This window comes from Falco cherrug, chromosome 14 (assembly GCF_023634085.1).
Source record: "Falco cherrug isolate bFalChe1 chromosome 14, bFalChe1.pri, whole genome shotgun sequence".
Lineage (NCBI taxonomy): Eukaryota > Metazoa > Chordata > Aves > Falconiformes > Falconidae > Falco > Falco cherrug.
In genome coordinates, this window is record NC_073710.1 from 9,489,511 (window position 1) to 9,512,303 (window position 22,793).

At 45.2% G+C, this 22,793-nt stretch overlaps 1 protein-coding gene and 1 long non-coding RNA gene across 2 annotated transcripts; one reads left to right on the top strand and one right to left on the bottom strand.

The window, feature by feature from the left end:
* Positions 1-125: 125 nt before the first annotated feature.
* On the bottom strand, positions 126-19,332 carry LOC114017366 (uncharacterized). Its single transcript, XR_008735076.1, has 10 exons — positions 19,236-19,332; positions 9,098-9,220; positions 7,179-8,793; positions 6,439-6,605; positions 5,758-5,972; positions 3,703-3,847; positions 2,838-3,014; positions 1,843-2,537; positions 639-1,149; positions 126-488 (listed from the first exon to the last, which is right to left on the bottom strand). It is a non-coding gene; the product is annotated as an uncharacterized LOC114017366 (long non-coding RNA).
* A 40-nt stretch (positions 19,333-19,372) lies between these two features.
* POP4 (POP4 homolog, ribonuclease P/MRP subunit) lies at positions 19,373-22,592 on the top strand. Its single transcript, XM_055726411.1, has 7 exons — positions 19,373-19,432; positions 19,520-19,572; positions 20,033-20,256; positions 20,889-20,966; positions 21,143-21,204; positions 21,557-21,658; positions 22,144-22,592. Exons 1-7 carry the CDS (start codon positions 19,426-19,428, stop codon positions 22,278-22,280), a joined length of 663 nt encoding a protein of 220 aa, XP_055582386.1. The 5' UTR covers positions 19,373-19,425; the 3' UTR covers positions 22,281-22,592.
* Positions 22,593-22,793: the final 201 nt, after the last annotated feature.

Below are 22,793 nucleotides of genomic sequence, written 5' to 3' on the forward strand. Positions count from 1 at the left end.
GTACGCAAGGTAAGTTGCTTTGGTTTTCTCCAGGCCTCTTTGCAAAAAGGCGATTCAAGCAGTGGAAAATGAAAATAAAAATGGATTGACCTGGAACGTTGTATTCCCTAAACCTATTTGTTTAAAATATGTTTGGGTTTTTAAAATTATGTAATTGTGTCACTTGTCTTACCCAGTGAGCCTGCCTTTAATGAAGCAAAAGGCTTTCTTACAGTAAATACAGCAGTTACTTTTCTGTTGCAGAATACATGGGTTTTAAGTGAGATAACAGGTTGACTTGGTAAAAAGCCACGACCTTCTTTAGCTGAATTTAGTGGCATACTTTGAGATTTCCTATGTCTGACTGTGGTGCTTACCCTTTCATTTGTGTAGCATTTCAGAAAGGACCTTAATTGTGAAAATGGTAAAGTGACAACTAAGCGCCAGCAGGGCTCTGCCTGTAGAAGCTGTGGAGCAGAAGCAGGACATGCCATTGCCAGAGTCCTCTCCTAGAAGGAGGATAGAAAGGGATTTTCAATTCCTCCCATGGTCAGAATTCGCTTTTTCTAGAACTATGAGTAATTGTGAGGGAGCTGTGTGTTTCATACATGCAGCTGAATTGTGGTAATAAAAGCCCTCTCGTAGTGGGGCAAACTTACCACGGGGATCCGAAGGTGGCAAAATCTTTTCTTTGTAAGAATGTTCATCCTCTTAATGCCAGCTGTAGTTTCCTGTGGATTGGAGAATACATAATCGTCCCAGAAAAAGCAGAACTGCTCTTTGGAAGAACTTGGGGGAGATGGTTGCTGCAAGCCTGTAAAGTGCATCAAAGCGCAAGACACTGAAGTACACAGTCCTCGGCTTCCATAGGTGCACAGGAGGGTGAGTCTTATAACCTGAAAGGAAAAGACGGATGGAAAAAAAATTTGGATGTTGGACTACACCTAAATTAATACTGGCATTCATGTCTGGGAACTTGTTCAAGGACAATTATTCAAGCAGACGTATGTGTGGAGTCTGTAATGTCATGAAAGCTCTAATCCTTCGAGTAATGGCCGGTCACAAAGGCGAAACCAGCCTGGGTTTGAACTGTGAGTCCTCTGGCGACCTCCTCAGCACTGCTGCTTTTTCTCAAGGGCAGTAAGTATTTGTCAGTGACTCATCTTCCTTCTAAGGGAGAGAACGAAAGAAAATTTTCCACAAGAAGAAAATCTGCTTAAATTTATCTAAAGAAATAGCTGCTGCTTGAAGCAGTGGAGCATAGCTGTCTAGGAGTAGTTGTGCTTCCGTTTCAACTTCAGCCATACCACAGGATGGTCTCAGTAAACAGATCATCTGCTCTGCTCCAATACTTTTCTTTCAGCGCTTATGGAGTACATTGTAGCTGGCACTGCATATGGTGTGGTTTGCAAAAAAAACACGGGAGGAAATACATCGGCCTCTCGTATTTGTCCTTCCCATTGTATTGTAGCCTGTTACCTGCACAGGCATGTAGCAGCGACTAGAAGTTTTGCATGCAGTGGCAGGAGTAGAATTATCAAGGTATTTTAGACTTTAATCACATTAAATGTGAAAAAATATTAAAACTGCAACTAAAAATAACTTTTTTTATCCTTTCTGAGATCAGAATGAAGTGTGCCATGGTAGGAATAACAATTCTTGTATCCCAAGCCACTATAAAAACTCAGGCCTACTAAATAATAACCTGAGGATTTGATGAAAAATCTCGTCTAACAAGAGCAATAGGCATCTTTTCTTTCCAGTGAAGACCTGCACACACGCAGAGATAACTCATTCTCGGCATGCAGGATAACTTCCACAAGGGAGCGGATTGCCAAGATAACCCAGCTCGCTCTACATTACCTTTGCTATGCGTCGCCTTCAGAATCGTGCAGAATGAGTCCTCCAGGTTCTGGGGCCTCTGTTTCCACGTTCAGGTCAGCTTTTTTGCAAAACACACAGCCTACGTTTGGCCCCATGCATGCTTTAGCCCCATGGCTAAAAAGAAGGCAGCAGCTTTCAGTACAGTATTTAGTCTTTAAAAAGCACTTAAAGAAATGAGAAGCATTTTGATGGAAGAACATAGAGAATTTGGAACCTCACTGCTTGCAAGCGTGTTAAAGACTTTTGCTAAAGCATCTGTCCTTTGAGAGTGCTTGCTCTTCTGAAAAGGGCAAGTGCCTTGCTTCTGCTGGTTGTATTTACAAAGGGCAAAGTGAGGGTTTGCTGCACCCTTAATAGACAGAGGCTAGTGGCAAATCTTGCTCTTTCATAAATCTCAGCATTCCTCGTGGTGTCTGCTGTCAGAATTGATTAGGAATAAGTGCTTGGACTGCAGAGCCACGGAAAGGCAGCGTGTCTCCTGCAGTGCCACGCAGAGCCGGGCAGAACGTTCTCCAGCGCCGGTGGTGGGGTGGGTGCGTCACCAGGCACCCGAGGAGACGGCGCCTGGTCCTGGCGCTGGGGACAGCACAGTCAGCGGCTCCTCCTCGCAAAGCCAGCGAGCAGCTGAGCTGGGAAACGTGAGTGATGGCTGTTGGGGGCCAGAGCTGAGTCATCTGTAATATAATCATAAGGAAACACACATTTTTTCCTGAGAGAAAATCAATAGAACTTTGCACTTTTCCTTGTAATATTTCCAGTCTGCACCATCAGCCATAGCTTGCTCACAGTTGCACCGCTATAAATCCACTGCGAGTTAATGGAGTTCTACAAAAATGAATGGATTTACAGCAGTGTAACAGAGCTGGTACTGGAGCCATGCACATGTAAAAATACATGGAACAAAAGTCGTTTCAGAGCATGCAGGTGACCTTCAAAGTGCCAAGACCTAGCAAGTAAAAAGCAAAACTGCGTACCTCCTGGTATGCTCCTGTTCTGGCAAAACTCCTGAAGAAAAGAAAGTGTGCAGTCCTGAAAACATCACTGTGCGTGGCCAGAGGGCCAGAGCCCCACCGAAGGGAAGATGGGCGAGTGAGCAGCTTCACAGTGAGGCAGAATGCAAAGGACTGTCTGAACATGTCATTTTTCATTTCCTGCATAAAACATTTTGGAGCCCAGTCTCACTTAGAACTAGTAAGTAAATAACGTGCTCCCAAACTTGCGTGTCAAAACTAGGTTGGTTAATGTATGAGCTGCCGCTGCTGCATTTGTTACTACACAGTAAATTTCATGCTTAGCCAGAGGCTAGCGAAGTTCATTTATTCATTATCCCCAAACTTTGGGCAGTTATTATTCAAACTCCCCTGGTACATCTATTTAATAAGAAGAGAACAGAAAATTGATGGGATCAAAAATGTTAAAGTCTTAATTAATGCTTTTAGCAAAGACTGATTGGAGGGGGATTGTTGCGAGAATATTAATTTGTAGCAAGCGAGCACGCTGCCTGGGTTTGCTGGGAGCAGGGAGAGCTCCCCCAGCCCTGCCAAGGCAGCTCAGCCGTGCAGCCCAGTGAGCTGCCAGCCCGTGGGGATGCCACCTGTGACACCCCCTGGGTTCTCTGCCACCAGGTAGGGAAAACCAGTGCTACGGGCCGTGGGAGAGTGCGAAGATCCCGACATACACAAATTATTGCTGATGAATAGGGAGTGTTTAATGGTAAAACATCCTCTTACAGCAGAGGAAAGATGGGGAATTTTTTTCTTCCTCACTGTTTTTGGGCTTTTGTGGCGTTTTTGTCTACATACCTGGCAGCCTTGTAGCGCTGCAGATCAGACCACTGACCTGCGATGCAGGGGGCTGCTGGGCGTCTGGGGCTTCGCTCTCTGGCAAGATGCCCTGAGGCAGAGCCCACGGCTGTGTGCATGCGTGGGGCAGGTCTGGGTTTTGGTCACACAGTTGCAGTTACTCCATAGGAAAATTAGCGGCCCTAAAACAGAGAGAATGAGACCAAGGCTGGAAGAATCCCAGCAAGGCAGGAGGGCGGCTGTGAGGGATTTCTGCATCAGCCTGACCTGCCCCAGAGCAGCAGCAGAGCCTGTTCTCTGGGTACAGCCGTGTGGTTTGACAGGGGATGGGGAAGAGGAAGCAAAGGAGGGGTTTGTTGCTATTTTTAGACCATGTTTCTAAAACGCAGTAATCTCTGCAGAATAAAGATGGCTATTATTACAAACGGAGCCAGCCTGGGAAAATAGGTGCTTCAGCTCTGCATCAATGACCACCCAAAACTTAGCACTGACCAAGACGGCTTTAAGGAGCCACGCCAATGTCAACGCATGGACTGAAATCTCCTGGTCTGCCTATGGTGACTGCCAGACTTTTTATTACAGCAGTCACGGACAGTCCCAGTACATTAAGAGTCAAATCAGAGAGGACCTTGCTGTAGAGTTAGTTATTGAAGTTCCCTAGTTGTTGCCTATAGATTTGGTTTCCTGTTACTGTCAAAATGTTTCTTAAATTTCATATGGAAAATCATCTTATAAGTATCTTATATCACAATATTAGCAAGTATCTTAATAAATAACTCAAAAATGCTTACAGTTCAATTAGAGATTATATTTTTCCAATAGGACATTTTTGGAATTTACTCTGGGAAAGACAGTGTTAAGCTATTTTTTGTATTTCTATTCTGTGACCAGATCTGTCAGAAACTTTTAATTCATCTCTGTGTTAATACCCTTGAAACAGGAAACAGCAGGTAAGACTTTACACAGCAACAGGCACCAGTAATAGTAACAGGTAGAGTTACACAGGATGAAAAGACAGTACCACATAAAATAGGCTCTTATTTTTGGATTTTCCTGTCACTTTCCTTGCAAATCTGAAGAAATTGATTTTTTAAAACAAACTAGAATAGGAGTTTTTCATTCCTAAATATTTTTCAGGCTTGCAAGTTGCTCTGACAATCCAGTGAGTATCATGACTCATTTTGGGGTTTAGGGTGATCTACATGGTATCTAGGCAAGTGCTCATATTTAGGCTGTCAGTCAGAGACAGCTGTTTCGGCAAAAAATAGTAGGATACTTCTGATTTCTGTGCTGTGTTTATTATAATAGTTTTTAATTTTTTTTTTAAGAGTGCTTCAGTATTTATAGTCAATGGTAAACAGGAGGTTTAGCTCTAAATTACTATGGCAGAGCCTCTTTTTACTGTACATGCTGTAATTAGGGTATGTTAGGATGGGTATGAGGAAGGTCAGTGCCAGGGCTCTGACACTCCGCCTCGGTTTGCCTCATCCTTCCCTCCCAAGAGCAGCAACACGGTGTGTTGCCGGGACCTAGATAGGAACAGCTCGGGCAGGTTTTAGCAAAGGGTCTGGTAACTAAATCACCCCTTAGGACGCGTGGCCTCTGGTGGCATCAGGCAGCCCTAGGCTGGGAGATGGGCCGTCTCCGAGACACGCTCTCAGAGAACCAGCCCCTGCAGCCTCCAGAGCACCACCGGTGTGGTGGTGAGGACTCTTACTTCTCTTCCTCCGCTGCCTGGGCTCTTGAAAGCCCTGAAAGCAGGGCAGCGGGGGCGATGCCGCCAGGCTCCCAGGGCCGTGGCCAGCGCAGCTCAGGAAACCTCTTGCTCAGCGTCCCAGTGCACGGCTCAGCCTCGCGCACTCCGCTCCACTGGACAGCCACTGCCTCTCCCCCAGCTCTGAGCCAGCAAGGACAGCAGGAGCACAAGGAAAAGCCACCCGTCGTTCCCGAAGGGACCCTCAAAAGTCTGCTTTCCCTAGTTAAACTAATCCTGTGTCTCTGACAGGAATGAGGCTGCTGTTAAGCACAGCACATTGTTTCACCGAGCGTGCGCTGCTCTGGAAAGCCAAAAGGCCTAGTCAGCGTGCCTTACCGTGACTGAGCCAGGCAGCGCGGTGGCTTGGGAGCTGCGCTTCCTTGGGAATGCTGATAAATCTTTGGACAAGGAAATGGTGTGCACATCTAGTTCTGAGTCAGGCCAAGGAATAACGGTGCTGAGCGATGATCTAGCTGGAACCGTGCGTCAGTGGTACCTGTTACCCTGAGGGGAACACAGCACTCAAGGAAGTGCACAAGAGAAGCTGAAGGCTACAAAATCAAATGAGACATGAAAATGCACAGTTTGATTAAAGAAGCATCAGTTACTTTATGATCTTTACCGAAATACACTCACATTTGTGATTCATTTATGCTAATTCAGTGCAAGACAGTAAAAATACAATCACTCAGTGCTACAAATAATGATAATAGTGTCATCCATTTATAGAGTGCTTGGATATAATTTCAGCTTTTATAGTATAGTGGTATGAAAGTCCCAAGTTCGTTAAATGCACAGCAAGGTGCTAATTGCAATCCTGGTTAGAATGCACCTCGGTTTATGGTTAAGTCACTGGTTGAGCTAATGACTGTGTGTGAGCTAGGCAAGTCCCACTGAAGGCAGCAGCCAGGCTCCTTATATAGTGAAATCTTTTAATAATTACTAACACTGCCATTTCAGTCTCCAGGGAGATAAGCAGGGTTTGACAAGACAGGAAGGCCAAAACTGAGTACATACCAGTGCACTGATCCTGTTGTGGGTTTGTAGATGTGGCCACCTTGCAGTTCTTCAGTGTGTAAGGGGAGACAGGAGAAAGGCTCGCCTCGCTGCTGCCGGGCTGGGGGAGCTCAAACGCCAGCAAACAGTAGGTAGCAACACACACCAGGCACCTGTCAAAATCTGAACTGTAACATGATTTAATATCAAGACTAAGGAAACGGAACTAAAGCCAGCTTGCCAGCGTGTAAAATGTGAGAAGCTGAACTTTTTGCAATATTTTCCAGGAACATAAAATCTCTTTATTAACCCAAGAGTTAATCATTTTAAGACCAGAGAGGTTTTATGCTACTTACGCTAGACTAAAGCATTTCACTAAAGCAAAGCATCTCAAAAGCAAAAGCGTGGCGCTTTGCTGGGTTCAGAAAGTATTTGTCAACCTAGTCATAAATGTGCATGGAAAAGTCAATCAAGTTTAGGCTCATTACCCAGGTTAATTCAGACCTTGCCACTGCCGGGTTTTGGAGCAGAGCAGCACCAAAGCAAGCACCGCTCATGTTCAGGGCCATGAAAATGCCATGTGCTCACACAGTGCGGTTCCCTTCATTCAGTGCTCATCTATTGCTGCTGGCATTTACAGGGCTTGGGAAAAACATCCGTCCAGTTTGTTGTTTATAGCTGGGAGTGCGACTGCAAAATGGGGGGGGGGGCAGTGTGGGAAGCCACAGGTGCCATTTACCTGAGGACACCGTAAAACTCACCTGCTGCGGGGTCTTGGGAGTAAGAGACAGACATGCTGCACAGCCTGCACAGGGAATGTGCTCAGTCAGTTCTGTGGTCATGCTGAAGCCATTTATTTTTATTTGCGCAACACTTAACGTTCCTAAAACAGCCAGATGGAGCTCAAGGGGGCAGGTGAATAAGCAGGAGCAGAACAATTTGCCACAGCTCAAAGTTTCCCTCTGCTTTAAAACAAGCTTTTCTCAGTGGAGAGAAAGAGGGGGGGTGGAGGTGTTTTCCTTCATATGCTGAACCAAGTAGCAAATAAGGTGTTTTCCCAAATAAACTCACTGATAATGATTTTCGTCATGCATCCCCAGCTAATTGGGGTGTGATGAAGTGCATAATTCAAATGCTATCTAGCCAGAGGCCTTAAAGCAAAGCTTAACTCTGCCTGCAAACCAGAGTGGAGATAGCTGATATGACAACTGCCTATCAGTAGGCTGCAGACTTTGAAACGAGCAGGCGACACAGGTGCACTATCTGATTGCAGCTTAAATTCTGCCCACAGTCGTGCCTGCTTGGTTCAGCGTCGTTACTTGATGGCCAATAAGGCATTACATAGTCACAATGCACAGCTTATTTCAGGAGAAAATATTTTAACAGCACAGGTGACTATCATGCATGCATTAAGAAAACCAGGACACAGCGTACCAAATTTAGTTTAGCCACAGTAAAATAATTGTCACAGAGCAATGCTGACCTCAAGTACTGAACGGTGACACCTGGCTTTTTCTGCACAGGAGAGATTAGGTTTTTCTGGTTTCTGGTTTCTTTCCCTTGCCGTCTCTTTATCTATATTTCATGTATATAGCATGCATTTAGTATTCTGATGTTTGAAACAAACCCCCAACATTTTAGAGAGAAGTGCCCTTCAAGCCCAGCAGTGCAAACCACAGTCTCACAGAAATAGCAATTGCAAGTGGAAAATAGCCCCTGCTGTGTAACACCGCCACTTTGTTATATTGTAATGTATTTTCTTATTTTTTACGTGCCTGGTTTGTGTGACCCTGCCAGTATGTAAAAATGATTGTTGACAGTTTCTTTGGTTTTGTTTTATTATAATGTAATTTATGGGATGCTGAAAGTCTGTAAGTTACTTGTACTTGACTGACATTTCTCTGAGAATCAAAAAATTGCTGTGTATACTTGACTGAGATTAAAATGGGTAGACTGTGTATAGCTGTATCCTGCTTTCAAAGTGCAGGATTGGAAGGCTTCCATTAAATTGTTATTTTCAGATATTATTAGCTCCTAAATCATTTAATATAATTTCTTTCCCATAATGAATGCACAGCATTGTAAGCCTAAATGCCATATTTTCTATTGATCTATTTCCACAACCTGTTTAGTGAAATAATTAAAATGATTTACAAGGCTGACCCAATATCTTAGTGGTTTAGTAAATCATGTTGCCGTGTGGGAGGCTCAGCTAGTTTTAAACTCACAGCTCTTGGCAGCGCCAGGCCCTCGGAGCGGAGCTGCAGCGAGTGCCGTGCTGTGTCTGAAGGCGCACTCGCAGCCGGCCCGCGGAAACACCTCTGCCGACGCTCAGGGAGAACACGGGGCTCCAACTGGTTTCTTCACTCACCACCTCTGTTCAAAGTAGCAAAATGTCTCAGTGCTACTGAGCCAGAGCAGAATTTGAGCTGCAGTCTGCAGGTAACCTGTCTTCACTGGCAACTTGAACATCCCTGGTTTTAACCCCCAAAACTGATCCCACGTGTCTGCATTGGCAGCGAAAATGGGGGCAACTGTGGGGCTTGGTATTTTTGCATGCAAAGCAATGAGGGAAATTATTATTTCTATCTTTTTTGGTTTTTTTTAATTTGCAAGAAGAGGACAACTATAAAAACAATCTCTGTTTAAATGCCAGGGTAGTGGAAGGGCTCAGACTTACAAAATATTCCCGTGTTCGTTCCTAGCTGGCCTCCAGCTGTTACAGTAGCACCAACAGGGATTGCTCAGAGCAGGGCAGGAGGACATCACAGCAGTGCCTGGGAGGAGACGTAGCAGCCAGTCTCTGTAGCAAGAGTAGCGAGAACAAACTACATTTAAAATACTATTACAAAAAGCTGTTGACAACCCTCTTTTAATGAAAAATGTGCATATTGACAGCTGCAGTCTAGAACAACAGAGACTGAGCTGACTTATGTGGGACCAGGGCAATGGCTGCAGTGCGAGCAGTGTGTGGCCAGGGCCAGCCCTGGTGGGGATTGCACCCTGCAGGGTCCTGCCTGGGCCAGCCATCCCTTGGGGACTGTCATGGTTTAACCCCAGCTGGCAGCCAAGCACCACGCAGTCGCTCGCTCACTCCCCTGCGGCAGGATGGGGGAGACAATCGGAAAAGCGAGAAAACTCATGGGTTGAGATAAAGACAGTTCAATAGGTAAAGCAAAAGTCATGCATGCAAGCAAAGCAAAACAAGGAATTAATTCACTGCCTCCCATGGGCAGGGAGGTGTTCAGCCATCTCCAGGGCAGCAGGGCTCCATCTCACATAACTGTTACTTGGGAAGACAAATGCCGTGACTCTGAACATCCCCTGCTTCCTCCTTCTTCCCCCAGCTTTCTATGCTGAGCTGCATGATGCCATACGGTGTGGGATACCCCTTTGGGTCAGTTGGGGCCAGCTGTCCCAGCTGTGTCCCCTCGCGACTTCTCGTGCACCCCCAGCCCACTCGCTGGCAGGGTGGGGTGAGGAGCAGAAAAGGCCTTGGCTCTGTGTAAGCACTGCTCAGCAATAATGAAAACATCCCTGTGTTATTGATCCACACTGTTTTCAGCACAAATCCAAAACACAGCCCCATACTAGCTACTGTGAAGAAAATTAACTCTATCCCAGCCCAAACCAGTACAGGACATGTGCGAGCAGGAATGTCACAGACCTCCTCCATGACAGAAAGGACAGAGTCCATCGCTCTGAAATCAGTCAGCATTTGAGACACCATTTATAACCTCTCCACCTGCACTCCCTGAGCAAGACTTGAGCTTGCTTTCAGCATCTAGTACCTTTTTTTTTTTTAGTTCTATTCTTTTGCATAATTACACGAACAAAAGTGTCCTATAAAAACTTAAAAATTTGAAGACAGCTGTTGGATGCACTTTGCAGCGGATGTCATTATCTTCCTTCCCTGATCCTAACCCACCACCATTTCTATTTTGCTTTAAATGGACCTGTAATTTCACAATACAAATTCAGCTGGAAGTATTCTTTTTGTTAAATAAACTTTATCCTCATGCTGACTGCTCCAGGCTCTGAAAAGAAACACTTCTTGCTTGTGACTGTTCTGAAACATAGGTCTGAAATTCAGAAAAAAGTGTTGGTAAATGGGTTGTAATCATACTGAAGGGCAAGCGAGTATTCCTCCTCCAAGGCAGAAGAAAATAAAGGAAAATCTGCTTTGCTTCTGCTGCCTCAATGCTGATAATTTTACAGATCAAAGGACTTTTTTAGAAAGAAGCCTGCTGTGCTGCACTGTGTTTCAGAGCTGAAATACCTATAGTCATGCCCTTAACGCCACACTTGGAAGTGTAAATGGGTGCCCCATTTCCACAAGCGCCACGCACCCAGCAGAGCCCCGCGCTGCTGGCGGCAGAGGGGCTGTGCAGTGGCACACACCACCAGCAAGCCCCGGCATCTCCGGACTCACCGCGGGGCAGAGCACGCAATGCTAACGGCACATCTATCCATCTACCCGCTAACGAAGGCGGCTGGGCACGAGAGCCCCAGCGATGTTACGTGAGAGCTTGACAGCTGTGACAAGGGTGATTGAAACTGGACACAAGGGTCAAAAATGACCTCAGAGAGGGACTGTAACACACAAACACACACTGCCCATGCACGCAGCAGGGTCACAGTCCTCTCACTGAGGAAAGCACCAGCATCTCCACCACTTCAATGTCTGTCTGGCCTCAGTTATTTCACTTCCAGAGCGAGACGACCACAAACTAGAACGAGCTGGGCAGCTCTGTCAACAGTTAGTGTCACATCACTAAAGCTGACGGGGTCCTGAGCTCACTGCCCCAAGCCCAGGTGGCACATGCCGCTCTGCTAGTGATCACCAGCACACTTTTAATGACAAGTCAGTCCTTTCCTGCACCTCCGTGCACCTACCAAAGCGTCCTCGAGCCTAGCGTGGTCTCAAATAACCGCTGTTTGTCCTGTAGGTGTGATCCACCACTGCAGCACTCCTAATTTCACACTCATGTAACTCTTAGAAATCCTTTTACACCACACCAACACAGAGTGACTCAAGCTGAAGCTATTTGCTAACAGGGGCTCTGTACTTACTGAGCTGTGGCAAAGCAAAGGATCCCCTGGCAGCTGTCTGCAAATGTGGTTCAGGTCAGTTATAAATCTGTGACTAGTTAATTTTGTTTAGAGGACCTGTTCCAATTAAACATTTTCTCTCTCCCATTCTCACCCACTGTTCTGTTTTTAAGAAGTATAAGGTGCTTAATAACCTCTACCACCTGAAATAATCACTGGCAGGATGAAAGCTCTCCCCCTCCCACCCCTGCTATTTTTTCCCCACTGCAAAATGTATAAATTAATCTCATGCTATAATTAACATATATTGCTGAGGCAAATGAATTGGCATCTCCGTGTATATCTATTAGCTTCCAGCATTTCCTGAGAGGGGCTTTCATTTAATTACCAGCCTGACAGGCTAGCTCACTCCAGAACTGCAGCCGCATTTATTACTTTTATCTCCTTGGACACCTGCCTCTCTCTGTGGTTTATCAGATTTCTACTGAAGAGAGGAACAAAAATATTTCTATTGTATCAGGTTATTGTTTCTTTAAAAGGCACTTATAAGAGCACTGACCTCAAACAGGGGTTTTTTGGTTGGCTTGGATGGGCTTTTTTTTTTTTTTTTTTTTGGTCAATTATCAAAGCAATCCAGCAGCTTTAACTCCCTCACTGCCCCGCCACACACCAGCAGTTCAGAAGAAATCAGGTTACGGACAGGGAGCTGAACGCTGACCACTGCTCATAAAGACCTTGCCTGCGGTGGGGGTCAGAACGCTCAGATGCTGGGACTGCTCTTCACCCTCCCACATATAAAGTCTTCAAGTGGAAATGCCAAGAGACGGCCCAGTGCCCTCCACTGCACTCCAGTGAGAGAGGTCCGCCTGAATTCCTTTTGATGCTTTGGGCCACAGTTTATATTGTCATTGATTGATAAAAAGCTGATGTAGATACAAGGAACATTATTTTAAAAAAAGAAAATGCTGCCTACATGCATTACAAGCATAGTCACACCTGTGTGACTACTGACTACTCCGTAACAGCTGGGTAAAGCAGCTGTCACCCCTTGCTGCCTCAGGCAGCAGCCCTGGACACTGCTAGTTCAGGTGTTGGCTGTACCAGCAGAGCTCATTCAGCCCAGTTTCAACTGACAAATGCTTTCCACTCGTTTTCTCTGGGCTGCAGTACCTGAATTTGTGGAGACACACGCCCCCCTGGGCAGGACTCTCATGAGCTGGCATGCTGTGACAAACACCTTCCAACCAGCGGGACCTGAAGCTACGCAGCACCTTGGCAGATGAGACCATGCGTGTGGACTCAGCAATGCCTCTCTTTCTTTGGAGATGTGCAAGCTGACTCGTTTCATTAAAAAAAATTGTTCACTCCTGCCAGCCTAAGTGTGTTACTTCGAAAGAGTCTGGCAGCAACAGGGCCTTGCCGATAGTGATGCCTTTGAGAAAGATGCCTCATTACAGAGGAAAAATGAAAAATTTGTATCTGTTTAATTAATGAACCTTGTCAGTTTCCCTGGGATTTCATCCCAGTCCCTAACTTCAGGCACGGTGGCTGTTTGGCATGAAGTGCCTGCTGGCTGTGAGCTGTGCAGGAGGCAGCTGCACTGCAGACACTGCCCTGGATGGCTGAAGCCTCCTGCTCCTTCGTGGGTCAGGGCGGCACGGGCAGCCCCTGTGGTCCCAGCGACAGCCCCCTCCGAGATGGAGGGTGCCCTCTCCCTCGATTCTGACCCAAGCAGCTAGCACTGAAGCACTCCATGGGAAACACAGCAAAAGATGCTTCGGTGAAACAAATTATTTTTAACATAAGCCTTGTGCAAAACATGCCTCTTCCTGTCACCTTAGCCCTAGTGAAAACTGCTCGTCTCCCTCCAGAGCCCTGTGGCGGAGTTACACATAGCATATCTAAAACATGTTTAGGAGCTCACTGCGTGTGGGTGGTCTGGCAGGGACAGGAGGTTTGGAGGTGACCAGAGGAAGGACCCTGGCTGACAGGGATGCACAAATACTGGAGCAGCCACAGTACTGCAGCACCAAGCTCTGCGAGCTATCACTTTTCCCATTGCACTCTATCACGAATAGTAACATGCAGTACGCAGTAACACATTTTTGGCCAAAAATGACTTACCATGGGTAAAGTGCCAAGACAACCAAACCATATCACACAGGCTTGCACAATTTGACAAGTCTTTTCTAGAAAAAAAAGTCTAAACATTTTTGATATAATTGACCTCTGTGCCTAAAATTTTTTTATCTGTATTATTTTTAAATTTTAATGAATTATGTTAATTTTATGACGTTTAACCAAAACCTGCTATAAATCCAATGACTATTATTACTTTGTAATTTATCATTTTCAATACTCATTTTGCATCATACATCCCTATCACACATGAGCCAATGTTAATTATGTTTTAAAATAAAATATTTAGCAAGATCTAAATGAGACTCAAAGCACAGCAAAAGTAATGACTGTAAGACAGACTGTCATGGAATTATACATGAATGCAGAATGCTAGTATTAATTAGTAAATACAAGCTGCTCAGGAGCAGCAGCAGCGCCTGCCATCCTGATGCGCGTTTGGATCACGCACAATCTCAGCAGGCAGGGAAACGGAATGTCAGCTACCAAAGCCTCAGCTTTCTGACTCCTCATTACTGTTTTGGGTAGCAAGCGTTGCTTTTTTACAGTTGCTCTGCGAGGCATGGCTGAGTAGTTGCAGTAGTTATCTCCAAGTATTCTAGGTTCACTCATATTCTTAATATTTTAAGAAGGATATAGCTTCTTATTTTGATATTAGAATATACTCGTGTTCAAAAAAGTGGCCTCCTTAACTCGCAGTGAAATTGAATTCCTTCAAAATCCTCTTTCCACTGATAATCTTACTGTGATGCAGAAAAGGTCAGTGTACAAGGGAACCAGAGTCCTGCATGCTACAAAAAGCTGCAAACAGCCACATTTTTTCCAAAAGAGGAAATAGCTTTTAAACTTAAAAAAACAAACAAACAAACAAAAAAACCCATACAAAACACACACAAACACCAAATTTGAAACAGTTAGTTGAATTAGAACAGCACGTAGAAATACGTACAGAAAACTCGGAGCGGGCAGCTGGCCCCAGCCCGGTCTCGGGCTGCCCTCTAGTGAGCGCAGCCTCCGCGCCCGGCCCTCCCAGCGCCTCCCTCGCTGCATTTTAAACCCCGGCTTTTCAATCGTTCACGTTTTCTGAAAACATTTTGGGATTATTATTTGACTTCTGATTTCTGTGCCACTAAGGTATATTTTGATTACATTTCCCAGCGCTTTCTCGGTTTCTTCCCACACCGAAAAGCCAGTCTATTTTACTGACCCTGAAGCAGCAGCTGCAATTTGAGATGACAAGGAGTCAGGACTGTACGGAAATAACGAACCTTCAGCTCGAAAGAATAGCTTAACTGCTGGGGGGGACAGGGACACACATCTCGTCCTAATCCATGAGTTAAAGATGAGCTGATCAAGCAGAAAAACTCATGGAAAAACATACGGATAAGAAACATTTGGGGGGTACAGGGTACATCAAAAGATGACGCTCGCTGACCAGCCACAGCCATCTAAAACCGGTCAAACAAACCCATGACGCAAGAGGATGGGCTTCCACAGACTCACAAGATTTCCTCTAGCAAACCTAAGCTTACAAGAAATGAAAATTCAGGCTTCGGAACACAAATAAAGGTCTACCCAGCTGGCTGAATGGCAATTCTCAGCCTGTCCACCCACCACTACGACCCTTTCCTAGACCGGCTTTGCCAGGGAACCACGCACAACCACCCCCGAGCATATGTCGCACGCCTGTGGCACACCAGCACGGCCCCGACACGGCACGGCCAGAGCCAGGAGGATGGCAGGCACGCAGGGTACGGTCGGCCAAGGCGCCCTACAAACACTGGCACAGAGGGGCTCTGTGCTCCCTGCCAGGGCCAAAGGAGCCGTCAGCAGGAGGAGGAAAGGCAGCCATGGAGGGGAGGCAAGACACAGACAGGACGTGGAGGGACAGCCGCAGGACCCACACAGGCTGCTGCATGCTGCCTCAGCCCAGCTGCGGGAAAGGGGGTGGAAATTGTATTAGCAGCTTGATATTTGGGTAGAGGAAATCAGATCAGAGGGTTTTAAATGGAAATTATTTTCCCCAGTACAGATGTCCCTAGGGACCAAATTCAGCTGCTAACACAATTTGGCCAAGAGGAATAAACTAGGTTAACAGTTGGACTCGATGATCTTAAAGGTCTTTCTCAACCAAAATGATTCTATGATTCTATATCGATTCCGAGAGCTCAAAGGCTTGCTGAGACAGACCTTCTAGAGGATTATGGTATTTATTTCTTGTGTCAATGACAATCAGCAAAAGTGTAACAGTGATTATAGCCCAGTCACTTTTTACACACGAGTTGAGCAGAAGTACGTGAAGTTATCTCTCACTTCAGTTCATAATTACTTCCTATTTTTTGAAAAAACACTGACCTTCTATTCTTGCATCACACAAGCATCTTTATTTACCGTCTTTGATCACTGTGCATCTCAAGTATTAGCTTTCTGTGCCTGTCAAGATAAAGCTTGCTCTATAATCGCTCACACATTTGCTTGGCTTTCCCCAGGACACTGCCCTCACCTCGCCTGGCCTGCACAGTTTGCTTCCCCAGCAGTTTAACAGTTCCTACAGGTACAGCAATACAGCCCCCTAGTGCACACGGTTAGATTGCTTCAAAGTTGGGGGTTTGCATAGGTTTTATTAGTATTATTTTTAGAAAGCAATAAATAAAACCATACGTAGATTTAATAGAATAAGAAATGCCAATGTTGGCACCTATAACTTGGTATTAATAATATGTGTTAGGGATTTATATCCCTATAAACCTATTCAAGGTGATTTACTTGAAGCAAAAAGTTTCAAAAGCCTAACACACTAAGACAAGTGGAGCGGGTGATACTGCACATTCGGAAACATGCATTATAATTATTTTGTTTGTGTATTCCCACTTCATTTTATATTAACATTTTACCCATCTTCCTTCATTTCTCTGAGCCTTATCCACCACATGTCTTTGCTCATCTCTGGTTTCTCAGTTTCTTTGCCCATTCTTTTTCATGTTTATTTGATGGGAGTCTTGACTCCTGACACGGAGCCTTCTTGCTGGGACACACACCAATGTGCTGATCTTGCTCCCTCAGACATTATATCTGAAGATAAATTGAGAAATGAAGATGTAGAGCTGTTGGAAGAGACCGGCTTCCCCAGGCACCAGTTTAGCCTGGATCATTGGATTTACAACACCAGCACTGCCAACACTGATTTGACTATTAATCCCTGAAGTGCCCTAGGAATTGCAGCATAAATCCAGTGAAGGAGCACTCATACGGCCCTAAAGACCCATAGCGCTTATCCTGGTACTCCATTCATGAAAACTGATCTTTTTTTAGTAGCAATGACAACTCAAGGAGTCCACGCTGTGTAAAACCGAGACCTGCTTGCTGTGGCAACGTACTTAACTGCCAGGAGGTCTGTGATACAAACCAACCAGTGCTCACACTTAATACTCTGCAGAAACTGGCCCTTTCTTCTTTACACACATACAGAGAGACCACAATTGTTAGAGATCACTCTAGCACCATTGTGTTCCACAGCAGCACTCAACAAAATCATTGTGTTTCCCATACCCTGCCTCACTACCTTGCTCCCTAAGTATCCTTTATCAAGCAGTGCTTAAATAGCTGCTAAGCCAATATTCCCCTGTGACAAGAATATAAACCTCTTCTGTATTTGGAGAGCCATCATGTCTGAGCAGAGGGCAGCACGAGCTGGGACTAAGCTGGCAAAGAAAAGGAGTTGGCTGCTCTGGTTTTAGGGTACCTCTGTGTTGTACAGCAAGTAGGACTTTGTCCTATCCCAGGAGGAAAGAGGCAGTGACATAACAGAGGAAGTAAAGCTCAAAGTAAGCCTCAAAGTAAGCAGCACCTTCCTGATTTTTTTTACTTTGATTGCAAGAAACCTGGGACCTGATTTTACACAGATCTCATGTTTCTGGGTGTATGATTACAGGCACAGTACAGTAGCATATGACACAGCTACTGGGGACAGCTGAACAGGAGCATGCAAGAGCCAGGTACCTGCAATGACACCAAGGGCTATGGCTGGAGAAGGACAGACTGGGAACAGGAAAAAAACCCCCATCTCTCTTACCAAGAGAAGTGAGATGGGAAGAACCTTGGAGCAGGACAGAGAGGACCTGTGCCTGCCCATGGCCTGGGGAGCTTGGCCAGTGGCTGGCCTCAGCACCACGTTTGTAAGTCCTGGGTGGGGGAGATCTGCAGAACAAATGGGGCAACAAAAGGTGGAAGGCGAGGGGGCTGCAGGATGGAAAAGTGGAAATGGATGTCCCAGCATCTTTGGTGGGAGCAATTGAAGATTAGGGAGAAGAAGTGAGGGCTGACTTGTCCAGGCTGCCTGTCACAATGAGCATCTAGACTCCAAAGCAATGCTGTTACAATGGGAAGGGCACTAACAAATCAATACTCGAACAACAGACCTGTCTACTCCAAGTGTACGTGATCATACTGAAGCGGTGGATGACTAGCGAAAATGAGGGGCCCTGCATTACAGAGGGTACGATTTACAAGACTTTATTTTTTTTAAAGAAATTTCCCCATGATAGTAACTGAAATATCTGGTGCTCAACTTTACTCTTGCAAGTCAGAGAATTTGTTAGTGTAACAGATAAATAATAGCCAGATTTCATTTTGTAAGATTGCTACTTTGATGCTGGTTGGAAAATGTTAACTTAGTATCCTGATCTCTGCTGAAATAAACCTGTGATGCATAGTAATAGTAACATGACTTTTCAGACAGCTAATAGAAGTTACAGGTATTAAACGGCCCCTATCTAGCTTAATGTAAAGGGCTAATCTAACAACCTACCCTGGCCACAGCTTCCCCTTCTGTAGAACCTCACAGCTGCAATAAGCAACGTCACTTCCCCCCGTTTTACATTTTCTTTGGATTTTGATCTTAGCAAACACCTCCCTCTAAACCACAGTCCAGCACAGTTTGTGACTTATGAGGGACACTGAGCTCTTGGGGACCCCAGGGCCAGCCATGTTAGGCAATAACCCAGGAATGCCGGTACATGCAGGGAGGCTCCTCTTCCCAAGACACACAGGGATCTTGGTTACCTCTAGCAATGCAGCCTCTGAAACCTGAGGTTAAGGCTGGGATTTATTACCCTAACCAGCAGTGGGGAGACAGCAACAATATGGTATTTCTTATGATGCACTAAGTAATACAAACTCTCTGTAAAACCTTTTTAGCAAGCAGAATCTAACAATCCCCCACCCCCTTTTTTTTTTTTAATTTTATTTTCTGAAAAGATTTTGACATCCCATTTCTTTTGTCCTTTGTCTCTTATGGGTTTGCCACGCAGCCATCAGGCAAGGCCGGAGAAGGCTGGGCTCCCCCTTCGCCAGAGCTGCCTACACCCCACACAGCTGGCGAGAGGCACCAAGGCTGGCACTCTGGATATATGACTTGTGGGAAAGTCTGAGCAGCTTCTTTAGGTCTGGCCTCAACCCGGGCTCAAACAGCACCCGGGGCCTGAGCCCTGCTCCCCCGGGCCCGCCTCACAGGCCTCTCTCTGGCTTTGGCACCTCTGAGGCGCCCTGCGAGCCTCACAAGCGCCGGAAACTGCTCTAAGGTATTTTCAACACATAATAATTATAGGGGGTGGAAAAAACAACCAAACCAAAAGTGCCGTTTGTTGTTTGCTGCCTGGAGCTTCCTCCCGCTGGGATACCGCAGCCGGCCAGCCCCGGCCCCGCGGGCTCACTCGGCGGCCAGGCGGGGGCGCCCTAGGGCCAGCCCGCCCTCCGCGCGGGCGCACGTCACGCCGTACACGTCATCCGCCTGCGCCGGAAGCGCTGCCGGCCGTCGCGATGGAGGGTGAGCGCCGCTGGGCGAGCGGGGCCCGGGTAACGGCCCGCTCCGGCCCGGGCCCCGGCTGACGGCCCGCCTCGCTCTGCCTTACAGGGGAGCTGTACCGCCGCCTGCCGCCGGAGGGGACGGGGGACCTGCGCCTCCAGGTACCGCCGCCCGCGGAGCCGCGGCCTGGCAGCACAGCCGGCGGGGGCGCCCCCGGAGCGCTGCCGGGGTTAACCCGACGGTTTCAGCTCTCTCCTCATACGGTTTTACACAGACCCTGCCGGGAACCGGAGGAACGGGCGCGCGGTCGTTCCCGCGGGCGGGGCCGGTCCCCCGCCGCTTTCGCGTTTGAATGCGCCCTTCCAAGCTAAACGCGAGACCCGGCATTTCCGCACGCCGGCCAAGGCCGGGGGGGGGGGCAAGGCCGGGGGGGCCGCTGCACGCCGGCACTCGGCCCTGCGCACGCGAGGGTTCGGCACGTGAACGCTTTGACCATTTACTATTCCTTATGTGTAGAACCAATTCCTATGGCGACTGTCAACGGGATAAAACTAGTCGGCAGCAAGTCCTTCATTTAGGTAACAATCAGTATTTTGAGCTATCTTTTTGAAATATCTTTAGCCTCAGGGACCAGAAGAGGCCAGAGCATTTGTAAATGCCTTCCTGAAGCGCAGTATGCCAAAAATGAAAGATGAAGCTATTCAGGATATATTAACTCGGAAAGCTGTAGTTCTTGAGCATTACTCCAAAAAAAGGACAAAGGAAAAGAGGAAGAAAACAAAAGGTTTTACCGCCAAGCAAAGGAGAGATATGCGCCTGTTTGAAATTGAACCCCAACAGCAAAGGTATGATCTTAAATATATTCTTTGTGTAGTAAAAGTGGGAAGTAAGTCAGAAGCATGTAAAAGCAGTAGTATGTATGTGGATACTAACCCTTCAGCACGTAAAGTCAGTCTGAGACCCTGTGGCATTTCACCATGAGAAAACTGTTCCCTTCTTTGTATGGTTAGAAAATTCATTTCTGCATCTCTTTCCTTTTGTATATCTAAATGTAACAAGAAATCAAACCCAAATACAGCCACCTCTTTTGAAGTTGGACTGCCTGTAACCAGAGCGTCAAAATTCTGCATCAGTTTCCTCAAACTAATGCCCACCGAATAAAGCCTCATCTGTTGCTAACATGAACGAAGCGGGGAGATAAAAGAGTAGATAGAAATCTCTTCAGTCTTAGATGTAGCCCAATCCTCTAAAACACCTCACCATTTTGGGCTGATAAAGAGAAACATACTTTATGCTTTTTAGTTTTTTAATAAAGCAAACATGGTTTTTGGCACAGCTTACCTTACAGGTTAAGTTATGAGAGCAGATTAAAAAACTTTAAAATGTTAGTCTTCATCCTGTTGTAAATACAGATTACTTCAGGAATCAGCCAGTAGATTTTTTGATAGTTAAATTCTTTTTTTTTTTTTTACTGCAGATATGCCATCTTCCTACCACTACATGAACTCTGGAAACAATATATCAGAGACCTATGTCATGGACTTAAACCAGATGCGTAGGTTGAGATATTTTAAAATTAGTGTCGTTTTGATTTAGTAGATACTTCATTACTGCTTGTAACATCATAGTTACTTAGTATGTGCTATTTCTGTACATTGACCATGATGTCAGTAGTCACAAACCCATTTTTTAAGCCTAACTTTTCATATAATTTTATTTCCTTTTTTCAAGGCAACCACACATGGTTCAGAGCAAACTGCTAAAAGCTGATCTCCATGGAGCTATTGTTACAGGTATTTTGTTTTGTTTTCTTTTATGAAGTCATCTGAAGTTAAGCAGACACTCCTTTATTTCAGGTGCTTATTTTAAAATTCTTTTCAACATCATTAACTCTAGAGTCACATAGTTGAGACCATAGGTTGATGGGTTCTTTCTCTCCTACCAATGCTAATTACTCTTCAACTGCACTTGAAAATCATGTTATTAGTTTCAAAGATTAACTGCAAGTTTTACCAGTTATTACTGTAATTGCGTTATTTCAGAATATTGTACACCAGTTTTTAAAATAGTGAGGCAACTGTAGAAAAGTAAATAAACTGCTTGCATCTGAAATTTTATAATACATATATATTTCTGTTCCTTCAGTCACAAAATCAAAGTGCCCCTCTTACGTTGGGATAACAGGAATCATTCTACAGGAATTTAAACATGTCTTCAAAATTATCACTAAAGAGGACAAATTGAAAGGTAAGACAGACAATTTCTTCAGTGCTTTTCTCAACTTGAATAATCAGAAATTTCTTGAACTCACTGTTCATCTTACATCTCTGTATTGTTTTACATCAGTGCTTTCAATTTCTTGTATAGAGTGGCAGGAGTCAGTATCTTCACTGACAGCTTAACAGCCCAGTATCTTGCCAAAAATGTAGAAACAAGTAATAAAAAATGGATTTCCAGTGAACCCAACATGATTATGCACATGGTTCGTTCATCCGATTCATACAGGATGTTCTCTGCAACACACATGCTCCTGCAAGAGGACTAACTTGTAATTAGTTTAAAATTTAGAAGGGTTTGGTTATTTTTCTTCTCTTGGTAAAGCATAAAAACCTTGGAAGTGTGGTAAGCCTCAAGGCTACATATGAATAATATTCCTTGTACATCAGTATATTTTCATAGGAGAGACTTACATTCGTCCACATTTGTTAATTTCTTTCCTGTTGTATTTTCAGTTGTTCCCAAACTTAACAACGTGTTTAGCTTGGAGATTGATGGATTCATTTCCTACATCTATGGAAGCAAGTTCCAGCTTAGAGCAAGCGAGCGATCTGCCAAAAAATTCAAGTTGAAAGGAACTATTGACCTATGATTTCATGGAAAATCAGAAGTATTAATACTACTGCTAAACAGTCTGCTGTTTTCCAGTTTAAAGACCATGTTTTCTGGCAGATTGAAAATTGAACAGCCATGAAATATTTCTAAAGCATTTCTTCTTACTGAAGAATGACTAGTATCTGTTGTCTTCAAAGCGGTCTCTCAGACTGTTGGACTTTGTATCTGTTTTGTTAATTGTACATAACATTCTGGCTGTTACTAAACGTACACAGTATTGATTACCTGGCTTCTGTTTCAATGTATAGCTATAAATTTGCACAATTAAAATTATATCTTGTAACTCTGATATGTTATTGTTGCCTTCTGTATAAATTGGGCTTTATCTGTCTACTGTATGCTTACAACGAGACTGTAGGTGATGAGAACTGCTCTTTTCATTGTTCCTGCCCCAACGTGAACATCTTTGCCTGGTGTAAGCATATGCAAGTCCATTGTTTCAACTGATAGGTTTTACCCTGAATATCTCCTTCCGCATGGTTAACATTGT

What these genes read in the sequence shown, in the direction of transcription:
- POP4 (XM_055726411.1), top strand. An exon ending in ATTGAACCCCAACAGCAAAG is followed by an intron (nt 20,257 to 20,888) that starts GTATGATCTTAA and finishes TTTTTACTGCAG; the next exon opens with ATATGCCATCTTCCTACCAC. An exon ending in CCATGGAGCTATTGTTACAG is followed by an intron (nt 21,205 to 21,556) that starts GTATTTTGTTTT and finishes CTGTTCCTTCAG; the next exon opens with TCACAAAATCAAAGTGCCCC.